At 57.1% G+C, this 19,600-nt stretch overlaps 2 protein-coding genes and 1 long non-coding RNA gene across 3 annotated transcripts; 2 read left to right on the forward strand and 1 right to left on the reverse strand.

The window, feature by feature from the left end:
- Positions 1–3,033: 3,033 nt before the first annotated feature.
- On the forward strand, positions 3,034–7,744 carry LOC148640548 (uncharacterized). Its single transcript, XR_015930329.1, has 3 exons — positions 3,034–3,310; positions 6,185–7,025; positions 7,608–7,744. It is a non-coding gene; the product is annotated as an uncharacterized LOC148640548 (long non-coding RNA).
- rasip1 (Ras interacting protein 1) lies at positions 4,154–14,058 on the reverse strand. The gene is made up of 16 exons (XM_088619775.1): positions 13,843–14,058; positions 13,267–13,400; positions 11,733–12,178; positions 11,095–11,358; positions 10,449–10,672; positions 10,225–10,377; positions 9,312–9,546; positions 8,888–9,231; positions 8,096–8,257; positions 7,885–7,925; positions 7,641–7,792; positions 7,203–7,315; positions 6,739–7,006; positions 6,221–6,396; positions 5,991–6,132; positions 4,154–4,599 (listed from the first exon to the last, which is right to left on the reverse strand). Exons 1-16 carry the CDS (start codon positions 14,056–14,058, stop codon positions 4,421–4,423), a joined length of 3,249 nt encoding a protein of 1,082 aa, XP_088475901.1. The 3' UTR covers positions 4,154–4,420.
- A 2,964-nt stretch (positions 14,059–17,022) lies between these two features.
- cox6b2 (cytochrome c oxidase subunit 6B2) lies at positions 17,023–19,378 on the forward strand. Its single transcript, XM_088619785.1, has 4 exons — positions 17,023–17,184; positions 18,078–18,217; positions 18,341–18,441; positions 19,225–19,378. Exons 2-4 carry the CDS (start codon positions 18,112–18,114, stop codon positions 19,276–19,278), a joined length of 261 nt encoding a protein of 86 aa, XP_088475911.1. The 5' UTR covers positions 17,023–17,184; positions 18,078–18,111; the 3' UTR covers positions 19,279–19,378.
- Positions 19,379–19,600: the final 222 nt, after the last annotated feature.

The raw sequence follows: 19,600 nt of genomic DNA on the forward strand, positions 1-19,600 counted from the left end.
TAATGGACAATGGAGCTCAGTGGCTGGTGCCCGTGGTCCCGCAGTAATTAAAGCACCTTCCTGTCTTCAAAGAGAAACAGGTTTTGGAAAACAGCTGAGTCGAGGAAACGCCGGCGAGAGGGAGGAAGAGTGAGAGAGGGCAGGGGAAGCAGGAACAGCTGTACTGGGGGCCGGTGGCGACGCTGTTTCTGGCTGGGAGAGTCCTGATCCCACAGGCTCCGGATCGCCACCTCCTGGGTCCTGTTCCAGCCCAGGTCTCGGCGACACAGGCCAGCCCTTGATCAGGAGCCTCCTGACTCTCGGGCGTGTTGGAAGTTGGCTTTTATCTGCGGCATTTGAGAAGTAACCTGGAATCCCATCTTTTGGATTGGGAATAAAAGAACTTTCAACTATTCCAATCAGGCTACTGGTTAGTGGAGGCTCCCTGTAAGGAATTGAGCCGGGCTGAAATGAGAACCAGGCGGGAGGACCTTATTGGGACTGGATTGGAGGAGCTGTGTCTCTCACTGAGAGCCCACAGTGCCCACAGCACAGTCAAACTGACTGACCCCTCCAGGACCAGGACTGGACGGCCCTGCTGCAGACACACACTGCCCCCTCCAGGACCAGGACTGGACAGCCCTGCTGCAGACACACTGACCCCTCCAGGACCAGGACTGGACAGCCCTGCTGCAGACACACACTGACCCCTCCAGGACCAGGACTGGACAGCCCTGCTGCAGACGCACACTGACCCCTCCAGGACCAGGACTGGACAGCCCTGCTGCAGACACACACTGACCCCTCCAGGACCAGGACTGGACAGCCCTGCTGCAGATACACTGACCCCTCCAGGACCAGGACTGGACAGCCCTGCTGCAGACACACACTGACCCCTCCAGGACCAGGACTGGACAGCCCTGCTGCAGACACACACTGACCCCTCCAGGACCAGGACTGGACAGCCCTGCTGCAGACACACACACTGACCCCTCCAGGACCAGGACTGGACAGCCCTGCTGCAGACACACACTGACCCCTCCAGGACCAGGACTGGACAGCCCTGCTGCAGACACACACACTGACCCCTCCAGGACCAGGACTGGACAGCTCTGCTGCAGACACACACTGACCCCTCCAGGACCCGGACTGGACAGCCCTGCTGCAGACACACACTGACCCCTCCAGGACCAGGACTGGACAGCCCTGCTGCAGACACACACTGACCCCTCCAGGACCAGGACTGGACAGCCCTGCTGCAGACGCACACTGACCCCTCCAGGACCAGGACTGGACAGCCCTGCTGCAGACACACACACTGACCCCTCCAGGACCTGGACTGGACAGCCCTGCTGCAGACACACACTGACCCCTCCAGGACCAGGACTGGACAGCCCTGCTGCAGACACACACTGACCCCTCCAGGACCAGGACTGGACAGCCCTGCTGCAGACACACTGACGAAGCGTGCTCCCTCTATTAAACGCGCCTCACCACTCGCTTGATTGAATTGCCAACTGGAAGGGTTACATCACTTTACTGCACACAATACTAACCCCCGCGCTAATACTCCAATAAAAGCCGCTGATGAAGCAGTCCACGCACACACGCGGCGCTGGGAGGATATCGCAATTACCCGTCGTGCTTTATTGCCGGGATTTCGCCACACCAGCGCGCGCGTCCTGCCCGCACGTCGCCCCGGGGCGCGCGATGACCTCCTCCTCGCGACTGTAATCGCGGATGAGCCGCGATGAGGTCAGGGGTTCACGAGACCGACACGGTTTACAGGAAGGCGCTCGCGATGACCGGCAGTGGCCTGGACCCTCGCCCACCCGCGTCATCCGAGCCGCCCCACGTGCGCTCGTGATGGTGGGTCACTCTCTCAGTGTCTGTGTGTCTGGCTGAACACACAGCCAGCTGAACACACTCGCAGTGAACTGAACACACAGCGAGATGCACATGCTGGGGAAACAGCTTTTTGTGCTTTACAGTAGCCTTTACACCCCAACATCTCCAGGAAATAACTGGGCTCCTGAATACTTCTGTTACTGAATTCCCAGCCAGCCCTGTCAGTCCTGTCTCAGCTGTGTGTCTGTCCCTTTGTCTCAGCTGCGTGTCCCTCGGTCTCAGCTGTGTGTGTCTGTCCCTTTGTCTCAGCTGCGTGTCCCTCGGTCTCAGCTGTGTGTGTCTGTCCCTTTGTCTCAGCTGCGTGTCCCTCGGTCTCAGCTGTGTGTGTCTGTCCCTTTGTCTCAGCTGCGTGTCCCTCGGTCTCAGCTGTGTGTCTGTCCCTTTGTCTCAGCTGCGTGTCCCTTGGTCTCAGCTGTGTGTGTCTGTCCCTTTGTCTCAGCTGCGTGTCCCTCGGTCTCAGCTGTGTGTGTCTGTCCCTTTGTCTCAGCTGCGTGTCCCTCGGTCTCAGCTGTGTGTGTCTGTCCCTTTGTCTCAGCTGCGTGTACCTCGGTCTCAGCTGTGTGTGTCTGTCCCTTTGTCTCAGCTGCGTGTCCCTCGGTCTCAGCTGTGTGTGTCTGTCCCTTTGTCTCAGCTGCGTGTCCCTCGGTCTCAGCTGTGTGTGTCTGTCCCTTTGTCTCAGCTTCGTGTCCCTCGGTCTCAGCTGTGTGTGTCTGTCCCTTTGTCTCAGCTGCGTGTCCCTCGGTCTCAGCTGTGTGTGTCTGTCCCTTTGTCTCAGCTGCGTGTCCCTCGGTCTCAGCTGTGTGTGTCTGTCCCTTTGTCTCAGCTGTGTGTCCCTCAGTCTCAGCTGTGTGCCTCTCTGTCTCAGCTGTGTGTGTCTGTCCCTCTGTCTCAGCTGTGTGTGTGTGTCTCTTTCTCAGCTGTGTGTGTGTGTCTGTCTGTCTCAGCTGTGTGTCTGTCTGTCTCAGCTGTGTGTGTGTGTTTTTCCCTCAGTCTCAGCTGTGTGTGCGTCCGTGTGTGTGTCCCTCAGTCTCAGCTATGTGTGTTTGTGTGTGTGTCCCTCAGTCTCAGCTGTGTGTGTGTGTGTCCCTCAGTCTCAGCTGTATGTGTGTGTGTATGTGTGTGTGTCCCTCAGTCTCAGCCGTGTGTGTGTGTGTCCCTCAGTCTCAGCTATGTGTGTTTGTGTGTGTGTGTCCCTCAGTCTCAGCTATGTGTGTTTGTGTGTGTGTCCCTCAGTCTCAGCTGTGTGTGTGTGTCCCTCAGTCTCAGCTATGTGTGTGTGTGTGTCCCTCAGCTATGTGTGTGTGTGTTGGCTCTGGTGCACCTTGGGAACGGCCGCTCGCTGTGTATTTCTGTCCTGACGCAGTCACAGGGGCCAGTGACGGGCTGTGTGCTTGTGCAACTGCATTGTTCGGACTGTCTACAGGTTTGTGTTTTGTTTCCTCTTCCTATCCCTCGGTTTCTCACGAAAGGGGCTTTACAGAAGGTGTCAGGTGCGCGGTCACTCCTTTATCCTGGGAGAGTGATTTTCCTGAGGCCGGAAAGTCACCGTGTCGCACTGGCAGGAAGAGAAGCCAACAACACGTGTTTGAAAACAGTGTCTCCAGACAGAGAAGCCGTGTTTTCCACTCGAATCAAGCCCCGGTGTTTTTATTAGCCGGACGGGCAGAGCCGAAAACAGCGCCGCGGGAGATAAACCGTGTTCATCCCGCTCGAACTGACCAGCCGGACAGCCGCCTTCCTGCGCGAACACCCGCGGCTCTCATTCACAGCAGTCCGGGTCTCGTGGAGCGGTCGATATTGCACGCCGCGAGGGTTATAAACAAGGCGTGGGATTCCCGGGAAATCCCCCCCACAGAAGACTCATTTGAGAATGTGCAGACTCGGCCACCCCCGCGCTCAGCCGGCGGACAGCGGAGCCGGCCTCTGCGCGCTGCTGCCCCCGTGCGGCCAGAGGGCGTCACTGCAGCCGCCTCCGCGGAACGTTATTATTATTATTATTATTATTATTATTATTATTATTATTATTTATTATGGCAGAACAAGTACAGGTTTATTCCACGCTGAAAAGAGCAGAAAGGAAACACCGAAGAAGGCCCCACGGCCGAAACGTTGTGTTTCCTTTTTCTTTTCATAAACCATTCCTTCTCTCGACGCTGCTCCTGACTTGAACGTATTATTCAGTATTGCTCCTGAATTCTCGTGTGAAAACGGCTCGGTACGGCCTGGTACAACTCGCTTGAAAAACTTTAAAGACAAGCAACACGGCTTTAGTAATAAGGGTGATTTATTGAATAAAAGAAAGAAGAACACATATAGATTTCCAAGTTTAGATATTGTATTTTCCACACGAGTACTACTTTTGAAATACTATTTTGTACATTACAATATAATGTCATACTATGGTATAACAGGAGCCATGAAAGTATTAATTTAAGCTCCTGGGCTTGGTTTCGTCCTGGGTATTCCCCTTGTATTCGCATTGGCTGACCTCCAACACACCTGATTGGTTGACAAGATCTTTCTTGGCCAATCCTTAGAGGCGCGTTCTCTGATTGGCTGGGAGCTCATCCTGGTCCAGCCCCCAGAGGAAGCTCCGCAGGCGTGTCACTTCCTGCTGCAGCTCGGGGCTGGGGATGGGCTGGGAGAGGTCGAGCTGGGGCGGCTCATTGGGCAGGATGAGAGGCGGGTGGTCCATGAAGCTCTCAAAGATATCTGATTGGGTGAAAGTGTCAGAAGCACGAGGAGCTCCAGTTAAAAATTAGTTAAAAGGTTTGTTCAGTCAGTGTCTCTGTGCTGTAGTGTCCAGTCAGTCAGTCAGGGTCACTGTGCTGTAGTGTCCAGTCAGTCAGTCAGTGTCTCTGTGCTGTAGTGTCCAGTCAGTCAGCCAGTGTCTCTGTGCTGTAGTGTCCAGTCAGTCAGTGTCACTGTGCTGTAGTGTCCATTCAGTCAGTCAGTGTCTCTGTGCTGTAGTGTCCAGTCAGTCAGTCAGTGTCTCCGTGCTGTAGTGTCCAGTCAGTCAGTGTCTCTGTGCTGTAGTGTCCAGTCAGTCAGTCAGGGTCACTGTGCTGTAGTGTCCAGTCAGTCAGTCAGTCAGTGTCACTGTGCTGTAGTGTCCAGTCAGTCAGTCAGTGTCTCTGTGCTGTAGTGTCCAGTCAGTCAGTGTCTCTGTGCTGTAGTGTCCAGTCAGTCGGTCAGGGTCACTGTGCTGTAGTGTCCAGTCTGTCAGTCAGTGTCTCTGTGCTGTAGTGTCCAGTCAGTCAGTGTCTCTGTGCTGTAGTGTCCAGTCAGTCAGTCAGTGTCACTGTGCTGTAGTGTCCAGTCAGTCAGTCAGGGTCACTGTGCTGTAGTGTCCAGTCAGTCAGTCAGTGTCTCTGTGCTGTAGTGTCCAGTCAGTCAGGGTCTCTGTGCTGTAGTGTCCAGTCAGTCAGTCAGTGTCTCTGTGCTGTAGTGTCCAGTCAGTCAGTGTCACTGTACTGTAGTGTCCAGTCAGTCAGTCAGGGTCACTGTGCTGTAGTGTCCAGTCAGTCAGTGTCACTGTGTGTAGTGTCCAGTCAGTCAGTCAGTGTCTCTGTGCTGTAGTGTCCAGTCAGTCAGTCAGGGTCACTGTGCTGTAGTGTCCAGTCAGTCAGTGTCTCTGTGCTGTAGTGTCCAGTCAGTCAGTCAGGGTCACTGTGCTGTAGTGTCCAGTCAGTCAGTGTCTCTGTGCTGTAGTGTCCAGTCAGTCAGTCAGGGTCACTGTGCTGTAGTGTCCAGTCAGTCAGTCAGGGTCACTGTGCTGTAGTGTCCAGTCAGTCAGTGTCTCTGTGCTGTAGTGTCCAGTCAGTCAGTCAGGGTCACTGTGCTGTAGTGTCCAGTCAGTCAGTGTCTCTGTGCTGTAGTGTCCAGTCAGTCAGGGTCACTGTGCTGTAGTGTCCAGTCAGTCAGTGTCTCTGTGCTGTAGTGTCCAGTCAGTCAGTGTCTCTGTGCTGTAGTGTCCAGTCAGTCAGTGTCTCTGTGCTGTATCTCAAACCCATCAGTCAGTCAGTCTGAGTGTTGAACCCTGAGTCCTCAGTCCTGGTCCTAGAGGGGTGATGTCTAGTTACTGGCGCCCTGCCTGTCCTCACCTGCGCTGAGGTCAGTGTCGGGGGGCGGAGTCCAGGCTGTGGGTGTCACTCTGGCGGGTCCCAGCCTGTAGTGTTGGAGCAGGTGGTTCAGCTGGGCGGGACTCAGCAAGGGGTTGTCTTGCTGGAGGCTGGACCAGGAGGACTGGAAGAGGGTGTGAGGGGGGGTTATTCACAGATCACTGGCTCCCCGCCAGGCAGAGTGTCCGCGGTCGGGCGACGGCTCCACGCACCTGGATGAGGCGGGTCTTAGGGACGCACAGGAAGTTGACGGTGACGGACAGCTTGCGCAGGAACTCGGTGGCGATGTCGCCGAGCCCCGCCCCCTGCAGCCAGTCCAGAACCAGGTCCAGATTGGTCCGGATCTGCACTGCTCGAGACCAGGAGAACAGGCCCTCGGAGCTGGAGCCTGAGACAGGAGGAGTGGACCAGAGAGAGGGATTGGTGTTCTGACTGGATGAGCTCTGCAGTGTCTCCTTCTCTCCTCTTTCTCCTCTCTCTCTCCTCTCTCTCCCCTCTCTCTCCCCCCTATCTCCCCTCTCTCTCCCCTCTCTCCCCTCTCTCTCCCCTCTCTCTCACCTCTCTCTCACCTCTCTCTCCACTCTCTCTCCTCTCTCTCTCCCCTCTATCTCCCCTCTCTCTCCCCTCTATCTCCCCTCTCTCTCCTCTCTCTCTCCTCTCTCTCCCCTCTCTCTCTCCCCTCTCTCTCTCCCCCCTATCTCCCCTCTCTCTCCTCTCTCCTCTCTCTCACCTCTCTCCAGCAGGGTGTTCAGCAGGGACGTGTTGGTGAAGAAGAACAGGTAGCCGAATGTCTGGGAGGTGAGGGCCGGGGGCAGGAGGGCGTTGCGCGTGAGGGCGAGGGAGCGCCGGTACACGTCCAGCAGGCCGGCCACGGGCCGCGGCAGCGCCGACACGTCGCCCTCGGCGCCCTCCCCCTCCTGCTCGTCCCGCCCGTCTCCGCCGGGCGCTGTGGAGAAGGGATTGGTGTCCAGGAGAGCCGGCAGCAGGGAGTACAGTGTCTGTGGGCGGGAAGGAGAGGTCAGTTCTGCGCGGAATGGCAGCACTATTTATAGGAGGCTGCAGTGACAGGCTCCAGACTCTAGGTGGCAGCACCCTTTACCAGAGGCTGCAGTGACGATGGCCGTCCACATGGTGGCAGCAGCATTTACTGAAAGCCTCCTCACAGAGGACGGGCTCCAGGCTTCAGTGGCTCACCTTGGTGAGGTGGTAGACGCACTGCTGGAAGGTGTACATGATGACGTCATCAAGCAGCGCCAGGGCCTCGGCGCAGGTGTCCAGGTCGGCGGAGAGGGCGGGGTCTCCGGGTGCTGGGGGCGGGAGCACAGGGGGATTGACAGGTTACAGGGTCCAATGGCAAGCCAAACGCCAGGAGTCTGTTCGGCTCCTCTGGCTGATCGGGCGGGTGGTAGATATGTTTCCCCACCCAAGAGCAAGGGTGTCACATGCGAATACTGCCAATACCGAGGCCCCGGGTTCGATTCCCGGGGTACTGTCTGTGTGGAGTTCGCATGTTGCATGTGAACAATCTACCACTGCAAATGTACCTCTTGCCACTGGTTACTAAAGCAACAGACGTCTGCCCTCATACTCCTACCACAGGTACTGCTGCTGGACGACACTGTCCTGCCTCACCTTCAAACTCCCACTCATGCTCCATCTCCTCCACTTTGACCTGGAAGAAGTTCAGCAGCTCAGTGGCGTTGGACATCCAGAACATCAGGGGCCGGAGGTCAGAGGCCACTTCCTTAATGCTGGGCGCACTCAGTTCTGCCCCCTCCGCTGGACTGCAGGACACAGGAAAGAGCGATTTCGGTACTTTCACAACAGCGCGGCCACACGCACAACACTGGAGAGAGGACGGAGGAGGAGATCTTACTTCTCGGCGGGGTGCTTGTCTCCAAACTCCTTGATCTTGTCCTGAGAGAGAGGCGGAGAGGAGAGGGTTAATGCGGTGCCTGACTGACAGACAGCACTAGCCGCACCCAGAGAGCACGAGTGACAGCGAAGGAAGGAGAAGTGCAGGTACTGGAGAGGGAGCGGCAGACAGGTCCACGAGCACCGCTGGACAGCCGAGGTGAGAGACTCACCCAGGCGATCGCTTTGATGTGATTGGCTGTCTTCAGGAGAACCTGGGGCAGGAGGACGGGATCAAGCTGCTTGGAGGTGTGGTCTATCATGATTGACAGGAGGTATGCAGGTGCCAAGGCACCGCCTCCAGAGTCAGGAGAAGAATTCTTAGAAATAATCTCCTGTGGGAGAGAGAGTATAATATAGAAACTAAAGACACTCCTCACACCCAGGGATTAATACAGACCCTTATACAGACCCTAGAGACACTCCTCACCCACAGAGATTAATACAGACCCTAATATAGACCCTAGAGACACTCCTCACACACAGAGATTAATACAGACCCTAATACAGACCCTAGAGACACTCCTCACACACAGAGATTAATACAGACACTAATACAGACCCTAGAGACACTCCTCACACACAGTGATTAATACAGACCCTAATATAGACCCTAGAGACACTCCTCACACACAGAGATTAATACAGACCCTAATATAGACCCTAGAGATACTCCTCACACAGAGATTAATACAGACCCTACTACAGACCCTAGAGACACACCTCACACACAGAGATTAATACAGACCCTAATACAGACCCTAGAGACACTCCTCACACACAGAGATTAATACAGACCCTAATACAGACCCCAGAGACACTCCTCACACACAGAGATTAATACAGACCCTAATACAGACCCTAGAGACACTCCTCACACACAGAGATTAATACAGACCCTAATACAGACCCCAGAGACACTCCTCACACACAGAGATTAATACAGACGTGGATGTAGTAGGTACCTGCAGTAATGCATCGATGTGCTTGGGCAGGAACCTCAGCACTGGGTCCGGAGAGCCCAGGTACTCCCTCAGAGCCTCCTGTCTGTCTGTTAAAGCTCCGGGGCAGCAGGGCGGCCCTGAGGGCGGAGCCAGGGACAGGGCCCGTTGCCACGGCAGCGCCAGCGAGAGGGGCGGGGCCGGCACGACCCGGGGGTCGCGGTACAGGAAGACAAAGTGCTGGCCCAGGCCCAGCAGGTCGCCGGGCCTCAGCTCGGCCTCCCGGTAGAGCTCGGCGCCGTTGTGGGTCACGGCCGCCCCCCGGAAGGGCCGGACGAGGGCGGGGCTGGGGGCCGAGGGGTGGGAGTCTGGGCGAGAGAGAGAGGGGCTGTTAGCAGAGGGCCTGCTCCCCGCAGCCAGGCAGGCGGACACCGGAGCTGTCAATCACCTGAGGCCGGGTGGGCGTGGCCAGAGAGGGCGGAGTCTCTGCGGACCAACAGGTGTCGAGGAAGCAGGTCGGGGGCGGAGAGGAAGGTGTCGACCTTCAGGGGCTTCCTGCGTTTCCCCGCCCTCTCCCTCTCGCGGTCACGCGCCCGGTCGCGCTCCGGCCCGGCCCTCTCCCGCGTGCCCAGCAGCCGGCCGAACACGTGCGCGTGCCCTGACATGATGTACAGCACAAAGTCCTGCGGCGGGACACAGGTAAGGGAGTCAGTGTCAGAGTGTCACTGTGTCAGAGTGTGAGTCAGTCACTGTGTGAGTCTGTCAGAGTGTCACTGTGTCACTGTGTCAGAGTGTCAGAGTGTCACTGTGTCACTGTGTCAATGTGTCAGAGTGTCAGAGTGTGAGTCAGTAAGAGTGTCAGAGTGTGACTGTGTCATTGTGTCAGAGTGTGAGTCAGTAAGAGTGTCAGAGTGTCAGAGTGTGACTCTGTCACTGTGTGAGTCTGTCAGAGTGTCACTGTGTCACTGTGTGAGTCAGTAAGAGTGTCAGTGTGTCACTGTGTCAGTGTGAGTCTGTCAGAGTGTCACTGTGTCACTGTGTCAGAGTGTCAGAGTGTGAGTCAGTCAGAGTGTCACTGTGTCAGAGTGTGAGGCAGTCAGAGTGTCACTTTGTCACTGTGTCAGAGTGTCAGAGTGTGAGTCAGTCAGTGTGTCAGTCAGTGTGTCGGTGTGTCAGAGTGTCAGTCAGTGTGTCAGTCAGTGTGTCAGTGTGTCAGAGTGTCAGTCAGTCAGTGTGTCAGTGTGTCAGTGCATCAGTGCGTCAGGGTGTTAGTAGGACAATGTGTCAGAGTGTCAGTGTGTCAGTCAGTGTGTCAGGGTGTCAGAGTGTCAGTCGGTCAGTGTGTCAGGGTGTCAGGTTACCTTGCTCTGGTCGTACCCCTGCAGCAGCAGGAAGTATGGGCAGTGAGCAGGGGGCAGAATGAGACTCTGGGACATCCTTTCCAGGTCAGAGTTCGCAGCCTCTTCCTCCCGAGCTCCCGCCTGCTCCTCGGGGCTGACCTGCGGCCCCCGGGGCTGTGGGAGAGGTCAGCCGTGAGCCCACATCAGCGATGCTGCCCCGCCCCCCGCGGCCCCCCAGCCCTCACCTCGCCCTGGTCCGTCTCGATCATGCTCATGATGTCCTTCCGGCCCGGGCTGCCCGGCCCGCTGTCCTGCAGGCTGTCGTTGGCGAGCTGGTGGCCCTGGCGGCGCCGCAGGCTCAGGTTCATGTCGCTGATGCTGCGCCTCAGGTCCGCCCCCCGCTCGATCGGGCCCCGCCCGCTGTCGGCCCCGCCCCCCGAGGCGATGCGATGGCGACGCCACCTCACCCCTGGGATTAACAGTAATCATCATCATCATCAGCAGCCCCATGGTAAAGAGTTTTTAAAATCTTTTCACAGGTGCCCAGCTATGCCTGCGCCTCACTCCATTCTCAGATTGCTTTTAATTCATCTTGACATCTTACTTGTTTGCGTCTTTCTCTCCCAGCACCCAGCACATCCCATGACCACTTTGCACAGGACTACACATCCCATGAGCACTTTGCACAGGACTACACATCCCATGACCACTCTGCGATGCACTACACTTCCCACAACCACTTTTACAGTAAACTACACTTCCCAGGAGCACTGTGCTCTCCTCGCGCGCCTCTGCGCCCGGATCTGTGCGCGACAGCAGTGTGCTGGGAGCCCTGAGCCGAGCCCGGCTGCCTGCCGGCACGAGCCGCCGCGGGTTTCCCAGTTTCCCCACCTGTGTAGCCGGCGCCTTCCCTGTCCCTCTGCGCCTCCCTCTCTCTCTCCTCCTGCTCGTACTCCTCCCGGCGCCGGATCTCGAAGCGCCGCTCGTAGCCCTCCTTCGGCCTCCACATGTCCAGCAGCAGCAGGGGGCGCTCCCAGGAGGCCACGCCCCTGCGGCACTTGGCCTGCCAGTCGATGCCCCCCGCGGGCCCGGGCAGGGGCCTGCCCACCACGTCGCACAGCACGAAGTCCTCCGGGCTGGGCTTCCTGCGGGCCGCTGGTACAGGGGCGCGGAAGAGGCGGGGTTAGCGCAGGCTCCCGCGGCCTGTCTCGGGGTTCACCCGGGCCTGCACTTCCCCACCCTGTCCTGCAGGGGGCGGCACTGCTGGACGACTCTCATTTTCAGTCCCGCCCCTGACTTCCCTTTGCTCTCTGACGCATCAAGAGGATCGCAGCGAAACCGTTGTGACGTGGGGAAAGACTGGCTTACATGTCTTTATCATTCTTTATCATTTTGTAGTTTCCTACAAGCCTACTGCCCGAGATCAAGACTACATTGCCCATGATCCTTTGCCAACGGTTGCGGTTCCCGGTGCATTGTGGTAAATGTAGTTCCCCCCTCCCGCCCGCTCTCACGTGTGCTGGACTCACCTCCGTCCTCCCCCTCCGTGTCGGCGTCCCGCTCTCTCTCGGTGTAGCGCGTGATGACGTGGCAGATCAGCTGCCGCGCGGAGGAGTCCGCGGTCGCCAGCACGCTCCTGTAGTTGGCGCCGGTGGACAGCGCGTCGCCGTAGACCTTGATGAGCCCCGGGGGCTCCCTGTCTTTCTCGGCCCCCCGCTCGCGGTCGCCCCCCGGGCCCCGCTCGCGGTCGCTGTTGGAGCGCCCCCGCAGGAAGAGGTGGGACAGGCGCTTGGCCCGGGACTGGGGGTGCGCGGCTGCCGGCCGGGGCCGCAGGAAGGAGGGGGGGTTGGAGGGGGCCGGGGAGAGGGAGGGCGTGGAGAGGGAGAGGGAGAGGGCGAGGGGGGGCGCGGAGGAGGCGGGGGGGGCGGCGGCCGCAGCGTCGCCCAGGGAGACGGCGTCGGAGCTCGTGGTGGACCTGGGGGTACAGCACCCCGATATCCAGACTGAGGCAGTGAGTGAAGACACAGCACCCCGATATCCAGACTGACACAGTGAGTGAAGACCCAGCACCCCGATATCAAGACTGAGGCAGTGAGTGAAGACACAGCACCCCGATATCCAGACTGAGGCAGTGAGTGAAGACACAGCACCCCGATATCAAGACTGACACAGTGAGTGAAGACACAGCACCCCGATATCAAAACTGACACAGTGAGTGAAGACACAGCACCCCGATATCCAGACTGAGGCACACACAGAGACAGATACAGAGAGAGAGAGACACTCAGAGGGACAGACACTGATCCAGAGAGACTCAGGGGAACAGAGACCGATCCAGAGAGACACAGAGGGACAGACACCGATCCAGAGAGACACAGAGGGACAGACACCGATCCAGAGAGACGCAGAGGGACAGACACCGATCCAGAGAGACACAGAGGGACAGACACCGATCCAGAGAGACGCAGAGGGACAGACACCGATCCAGAGAGACGCTCAGAGAGACACTCAGAGGGACAGACACCGATTCAGAGAGACGCAGAGGGACAGACACCGATCCAGAGAGACACTCAGAGGGACAGACACCGATCCAGAGAGACGCTCAGAGAGACACTCAGAGGGACAGACACCGATTCAGAGAGACGCAGAGGGACAGACACCGATCCAGAGAGACACTCAGAGGGACAGACACCGATCCAGAGAGACACACAGAGGGACAGACACCGATCCAGAGAGACACTCAGAGGGACAGACACCGATCCAGAGGGACGCACAGAGAGACAGACACCGATCCAGAGAGACACTCAGAGGGACAGACACCGATCCAGAGGGACACACAGAGGGACAGACACCGATCCAGAGGGACGCACAGAGAGACAGACACCGATCCAGAGAGACACTCAGAGGGACAGACACCGATCCAGAGGGACACTTAGAGGGACAGACACCGATCCAGAGGGACACACAGAGAGACAGACACCGATCCAGAGAGACACAGAGGGACAGACACCGATCCAGAGGGACACACAGAGGGACAGACACCGATCCAGAGGGATGCAGTACCTGACAGACCCAGCACTTGGCCACCGCCGGCCCAGTTTAGCGATCTGCTTCCGGGGGGAGTTGATCCACAGCCCGACGGGGAAGTGCAGCTTCCGGAACCGCGGGCTGCCCTCCTTCTTCTCCTCGGAGAGCATCTGGGACGACAGGCCAGGACACAGCGCCAGGGCAAGGGTGAGAGGGCTGATCCACTCCGGGCTTTAGATTTGTCTTCCTTGTAAGCAGCCCCAGTAACACCAGTATCGTCAGATGTTACCGGCTGTTCCAGAGGCCCTGTGCCGCTGGTGACTCTGGGTCCAGGTTATTGCCAGTCCCGGGGGGCGGCGGGTTCGAATCTGGTGGGCGTGGCACAGCGGCCGACCGCTTGGGCCCTGAGGGAGGCCCTGAGACACGCACCCTGGGTCCGGCCCCGGCCCGATCGGCCCTCCTCTCCAGCGGCACGGCCTCCCCGCTGGCAGGCCCTGCCCGACTGCCCAGTCCCGACCAGCCCCCGGTTTCCCCCTTCCGGACGCCGAGGACGACGAGGGCGACGGAGAGGAGGAGGAGGAGGAGGAGGAAGATGTTCGCGATCGGACTCACCCTGGCGGACTCCCGGCGCTTGGGTCCGATCCTCTCTTGTGGCAGGGAAAGCAAGATGAAGAGGCTGCGCTGCCGATCCGGGGACGAGATCCGAGTGTTTCCAGCAGCAGCTCCTGGGTTACATGCTGAGCGAGGAAGAGCCTGTGTCTCTCTGCGCCTCTGAGCTGCAGTTCCTGCAGGGGCTGTAGATAGAGCCTCAGCTCCATTGTTCTCCATCAGAGAGCTTCCTTCCTCCACCAGCTGGGACAACACCTATATCCTGAGCAGCAGGGGGCTGGGGGGGGACAGGGGGGCCGATAGCCCGGAGCTGTGACGCTGAGACCGACTGGACTGGGAGCTGGATTAGTTCTTCACTGGGATTATAATCAGACTCCACTGACACTGACAGAGCAGTCTGAGACTCTCCAGGCTGGACTGACTGGACTGGGAGCTGGATGAGTTCTTCACTGGGATTATAATCAGACTCCACTGACACTGCCAGAGCAGTCTGAGACTCTCCAGGCTGGACTGGGCTGACTGGACTGGGAGCTGGACTAGTGATTCACTGGGATTATAATCAGACTCCACTGCCACTGACAGAGCAGTCAGACTCTCCAGGCTGGACTGGACTGACTGGACTGGAAGCTGGACTAGTTCTTCACTGGGATTATAATCAGACTCCACTGACACTGCCAGAGCAGTCTGAGACTCTCCAGGCTGGACTGGGCTGACTGGACTGGGAGCTGGACTAGTGATTCACTGGGATTATAATCAGACTCCACTGACACTGACAGAGCAGTCTGAGACTCTCCAGGCTGGACTGGACTGACTGGACTGGGAGCTGGACTAGTTCTTCACTGGGATTATAATCAGACTCCACTGACACTGACAGAGCAGTCAGACTCTCCAGGCTGGACTGGACTGACTGGACTGGAAACTGGACTAGTTCTTCACTGGGATTATAATCAGACTCCACTGACACTGACAGAGCAGTCAGACTCTCCAGGCTGGACTGGACTGACTGGACTGGAAGCTGGACTAGTTCTTCACTGGGATTATAATCAGACTCCACTGACACTGACAGAGCAGTCTGAGACTCTCCAGGCTGGACTGGACTGACTGGACTGGGAGCTGGACTAGTTCTTCACTGGGATTATAATCAGACTCCACTGACACTGCCAGAGCAGTCTGAGACTCTCCAGGCTGGACTGGACTGACTGGACTGGGAGCTGGACGAGTTCTTCACTGGGATTATAATCAGACTCCACTGACACTGCCAGAGCAGTCTGAGACTCTCCAGGCTGGACTGGGCTGACTGGACTGGGAGCTGGACTAGTTCTTCACTGGGATTATAATCAGACTCCACTGACACTGACAGAGCAGTCTGACACTCTCCAGACTGGACTGGACTGACTGGACTGGGAGCTGGACTGGTTCTTCACTGGGATTATAATCAGACTCCACTGACACTGACAGAGCAGTCTGAGACTCTCCAGGCTGGACTGGACTGACTGGACTGGGAGCTGGACTGGTTCTTCACTGGGATTATAATCAGACTCCACTGACACTGACAGAGCAGTCTGAGACTCTCCAGGCTGGACTGGACTGACTGGACTGGGAGCTGGACTAGTTCTTCACTGGGATTATAATCAGACTCCATTGACACTGCCAGAGCAGTCTGAGATTCTCCAGGCTGGACTGGACTGACTGGACTGGGAGCTGGACGAGTTCTTCACTGGGATTATAATCAGACTCCACTGACACTGCCAGAGCAGTCTGAGACTCTCCAGGCTGGACTGGGCTGACTGGACTGGGAGCTGGATTAGTTCTTCACTGGGATTATAATCAGACTCCACTGACACTGACAGAGCAGTCTGAGACTCTCCAGGCTGGACTGGACTGACTGGACTGGGAGCTGGACTAGTTCTTCACTGGGATTATAATCAGACTCCACTGACACTGCCAGAGCAGTCTGAGACTCTCCAGGCTGGACTGGACTGACTGGACTGGGAGCTGGACTGGTTCTTCACTGGGATTATAATCAGACTCCACTGACACTACCAGAGCAGTCTGAGACTCTCCAGGCTGGACTGGACTGACTGGACTGGGAGCTGGACTAGTTCTTCACTGGGATTATAATCAGACTCCACTGACACTGCCAGAGCAGTCTGAGACTCTCCAGGCTGGACTGGGCTGACTGGACTGGGAGCTGGACTAGTTCTTCACTGGGATTATAATCAGACTCCACTGACACTGACAGAGCAGTCTGAGACTCTCCAGGCTGGACTGGACTGACTGGACTGGGAGCTGGACTAGTTCTTCACTGGGATTATAATCAGACTCCACTGACACTGACAGAGCAGTCTGAGACTCTCCAGGCTGGACTGGACTGACTGGACTGTGACACTACGTAGCTATTTTAGTCCTTTAGATGTGCCTGAATTTCATTATTTTGCTGAAAAGAGGAAACAGGAAGTGCTGTGTGCAACAGAAAGGAAAGAAAGATGGAGCTGTGGACGTGTGTGACCTCTGACCTGCTCTGAGCAGGACGCGGCTGACAGGAAATGAAGAAAAGGGAAAAATATTTCTGCTCTTTGTTTCCAGTGCTGTGAGCCGAGTGTGGGTGTCGGAGAGCGGGACGCTGTGCTGGAGAGAGGGGCAGGGACACACGCAGCCGGTGGGAATGAGGAACAGGGAGGGCAGCACTGCGACAGCACTGGAGCCCCGGGTTCGATTCCCGGGGTGCTGTGTGTGTGGAGTCTGCATGTTCTCTCAGTGTTCGCGTGGGTCCAGTGCTGTGGCTTCTGGGAAAACTGGCCCTGGTGTGTGTGTGTGTGTGTGTGTGTGTGTGTGGGCCTGCCCTGCGAGGGACTGGTGTCCTGTCCAGGCTGTGCCACACCTTGTGCCCGTTGCTTGCTGGGATAGGAGGGGGTAAGAAACTGCTCAGCCAGCTGCGCTGCAGATCTCATCCAGCCATTTCTTCAAAGAGGACAGTGTATTAGCTCTGGTCTGTGGCCAGCCAGCCTGCTCCACACTCCCACAGCCCTTTGCGTAAAGCAGTGCAACCTCGCTCTTAACCAGCTTCAAGCGTTCCTGGCAGCTTTAATGACATTAGAGAAAGAATGAGCGGCAGGCAGGACGTCTTGGCAAGAACGGTGATGCGTGTTTGGAACAAAACAGCCGGCACATTCTAGCACAACCAGCTTCCGCCCCTCACAGCCCGGCCGCTTAGTCAGTTCTGCCCCGCAGTATCCCAGCATGCACCTCCCCCCCCTCCTCCTCCGCCAGTATCCCGGCATGCCGAGCGCGCGGTCATCCTTCAGGAAAGGACACCGCTGAGCTGAGCGAGCTGTGAACACTAAGGTAGGCCGGGTTTCAGACTAAAATATGTTATAAAAAAAAATAGAAGTTATAAGAGGGCCGACATATCATTGGCTTTTGACACCGTGTTCTCGCTGGTGTGTTTCTGTACGGCGTAATTCCGGAAGGGAGCGAGTTTCGTGAAGACGGTTGTGTGTTCGGGACAGTGAGCGGTGTGAGAAACTGGGATCAGGGCTCCCTGTCCGGCTCGCTCCGGCCTGCAGCGGCTCATGGGGAATCAGTGTTGTTAGGAATACAGGAGACGGGGGAGTGTGTGTTAGTACTGAATCAGTGTGTGTTAGTACTGAATCAGTGTGTGTTAGTACTGTATCAGTGTGTTAGTACTGTCCCCTGTGTGTGTTAGTACTGTCCCCTGTGTGTGTTAGTACTGTCCCTGTGTGTGTTAGTACTGTCCCCTGTGTGTGTTAGTACTGTCCCCTGTGTGTGTTAGTACTGTCCCTGTGTGTGTTAGTACTATATCAGTGTTAGTACTGTCCCTGTGTGTGTTAGTACTGTCCCCTGTGTGTGTTAGTACTGTCCCCTGTGTGTGTTAGTATTGTCCCTGTGTGTGTTAGTACTGTATCAGTGTGTTGATATTGTCCCTGTGTGTGTTAGTACTGTCCCCTATGTGTGTTAGTACTGTATCAGTGTGTTGATATTGTCCCTGTGTGTGTTAGTACTGTATCAGTGTTAGTACTGTCCCCTGTGTGTGTTAGTACTGTATCAGTGTGTTGATATTGTCCCTGTGTGTGTTAGTACTGTATCAGTGTGTTGATATTGTCCCTGTGTGTGTTAGTGCTGTATCAGTGTGTGTTGATCCTGTACTGTTGAACAGTAGTGGTATGTGGTGTAATGGTAGTGTAGTGGAGTGTGTGGTGATATTGTGTGTGTTACAGGACTGATTTGGAAGAGTCACAGACTGCAGTCAGGATGGCAGAAGCAGTTCAGGAGAAGATAAAGAACTACAGGACAGCTCCCTTCGACGCCCGCTTCCCCAACACCAACCAGACACGCAACTGCTTCCAGAACTACTTGGGTAAGTGCTGACCGGCACACCCCACCCCCCCTGTGCCTCATCTGGCTCTCTGTCGCCCCCCTGGCCTGTGGCCGTCTCTGCCCGAGACCCTCTGGAGTCTAACAGATCTCCCCCTCCTCTCAGACTTCCACAGGTGCAACAAGGCTCTGACAGCCAAGGGCCAGGACGTTAGTCCCTGTCAGTGGTACCAGCGCGTCTTCAAGAGCATGTGTCCCATGAGCTGGGTAAGTACAGCTGTCCAACACTGATGTGTCTAATACTGTCTGCTGTGTAGGGAGCGTTCTGGCGCACTATGGCTGCCGTCGCATCATCCAGGTGGGGCTGCACACTGGTGGTGGTGGAGGGGATCCCCATTACCTGTAAAGCGCTTTGAGTGGAGTGTCCAGAAAAGCGCTATAGAAGTGTAAGAATTATTATTATTATTATTATTATTATTATTATTAATACGCGCTCAGTGCTGGGAGCCGGGCGTGTTCAGTGACACAGCGCAGACGCGCTCAGTGCTAGGAGCCGGGCGTGTTCAGTGACACAGCGCAGACGCGCTCAGTGCTGGAAGCCGAGCGTGTTCAGTGACACAGCGCAGACGCGCTCAGTGCTGGGAGCCGAGCGTGTTCAGTGACACAGCGCAGACGCGCTCAGTGCTGGGAGCCGAGCGTGTTCAGTGACACAGCGCAGACGCGCTCAGTGCTGGGAGCCGAGCGTGTTCAGTGACACAGCGCAGACGCGCTCAGTGCTGGGAGCCGGGCGTGTTCAGTGACACAGTGCAGACGCGCTCAGTGCTGGGAGCCGGGCGTGTTCAGTGACACAGCGCAGACGCCGTCAGTGCTGGGAGTCGGGTGTGTTCAGTGACACAGCGCAGACGCCGTCAGTGCTGGGAGCTGAGCGTGTTCAGTGACACAGCGCAGACGCCGTCAGTGCTGGGAGCCGAGCGTGTTCAGTGACACAGCGCAGACGCGCTCAGTGCTGGGAGCCGAGCGTGTTCAGTAATCCTCTGTCTGTGGCCGCAGGTCTCCAAGTGGGATGAGCAGCTGGCAGATGGAAGCTTCCCTGGAAAGATCTGAGTGACCTCTGCTCTCGCCGGCCCCTGTCCAGCGGCTCTCGCTGTCCAGCGGCTCTCGCTGTCCAGCCTCACCTGTAATAAAAGCGCCCTGGGACTCCCTATGCCTGCGTCTGCCTGTCTCTGTGTGTGGGGGGGGCGGGGCGTCCTGTCAGCTGTGTTTGTTTCCAGCCGATCCCGGGCGCCGCGTGTCCAGCAGTCTGACCGCCGACTCCGGGCAGGGGGGGAGAGATCGCGAGCCTGCAGAGTCTCGCCGCCCAGGGGAGAGCTGCCTGTCGGCCATGTTGAACAGGAAGTGACACGGGGGGGGGGGCTAATATTTTGGC

The sequence above is a fragment of the Lepisosteus platostomus genome, chromosome 25, assembly GCF_059453375.1.
Source record: "Lepisosteus platostomus isolate fLepPlt1 chromosome 25, fLepPlt1.hap1, whole genome shotgun sequence".
Classification (NCBI taxonomy): Eukaryota; Metazoa; Chordata; class Actinopteri; order Semionotiformes; family Lepisosteidae; genus Lepisosteus; species Lepisosteus platostomus.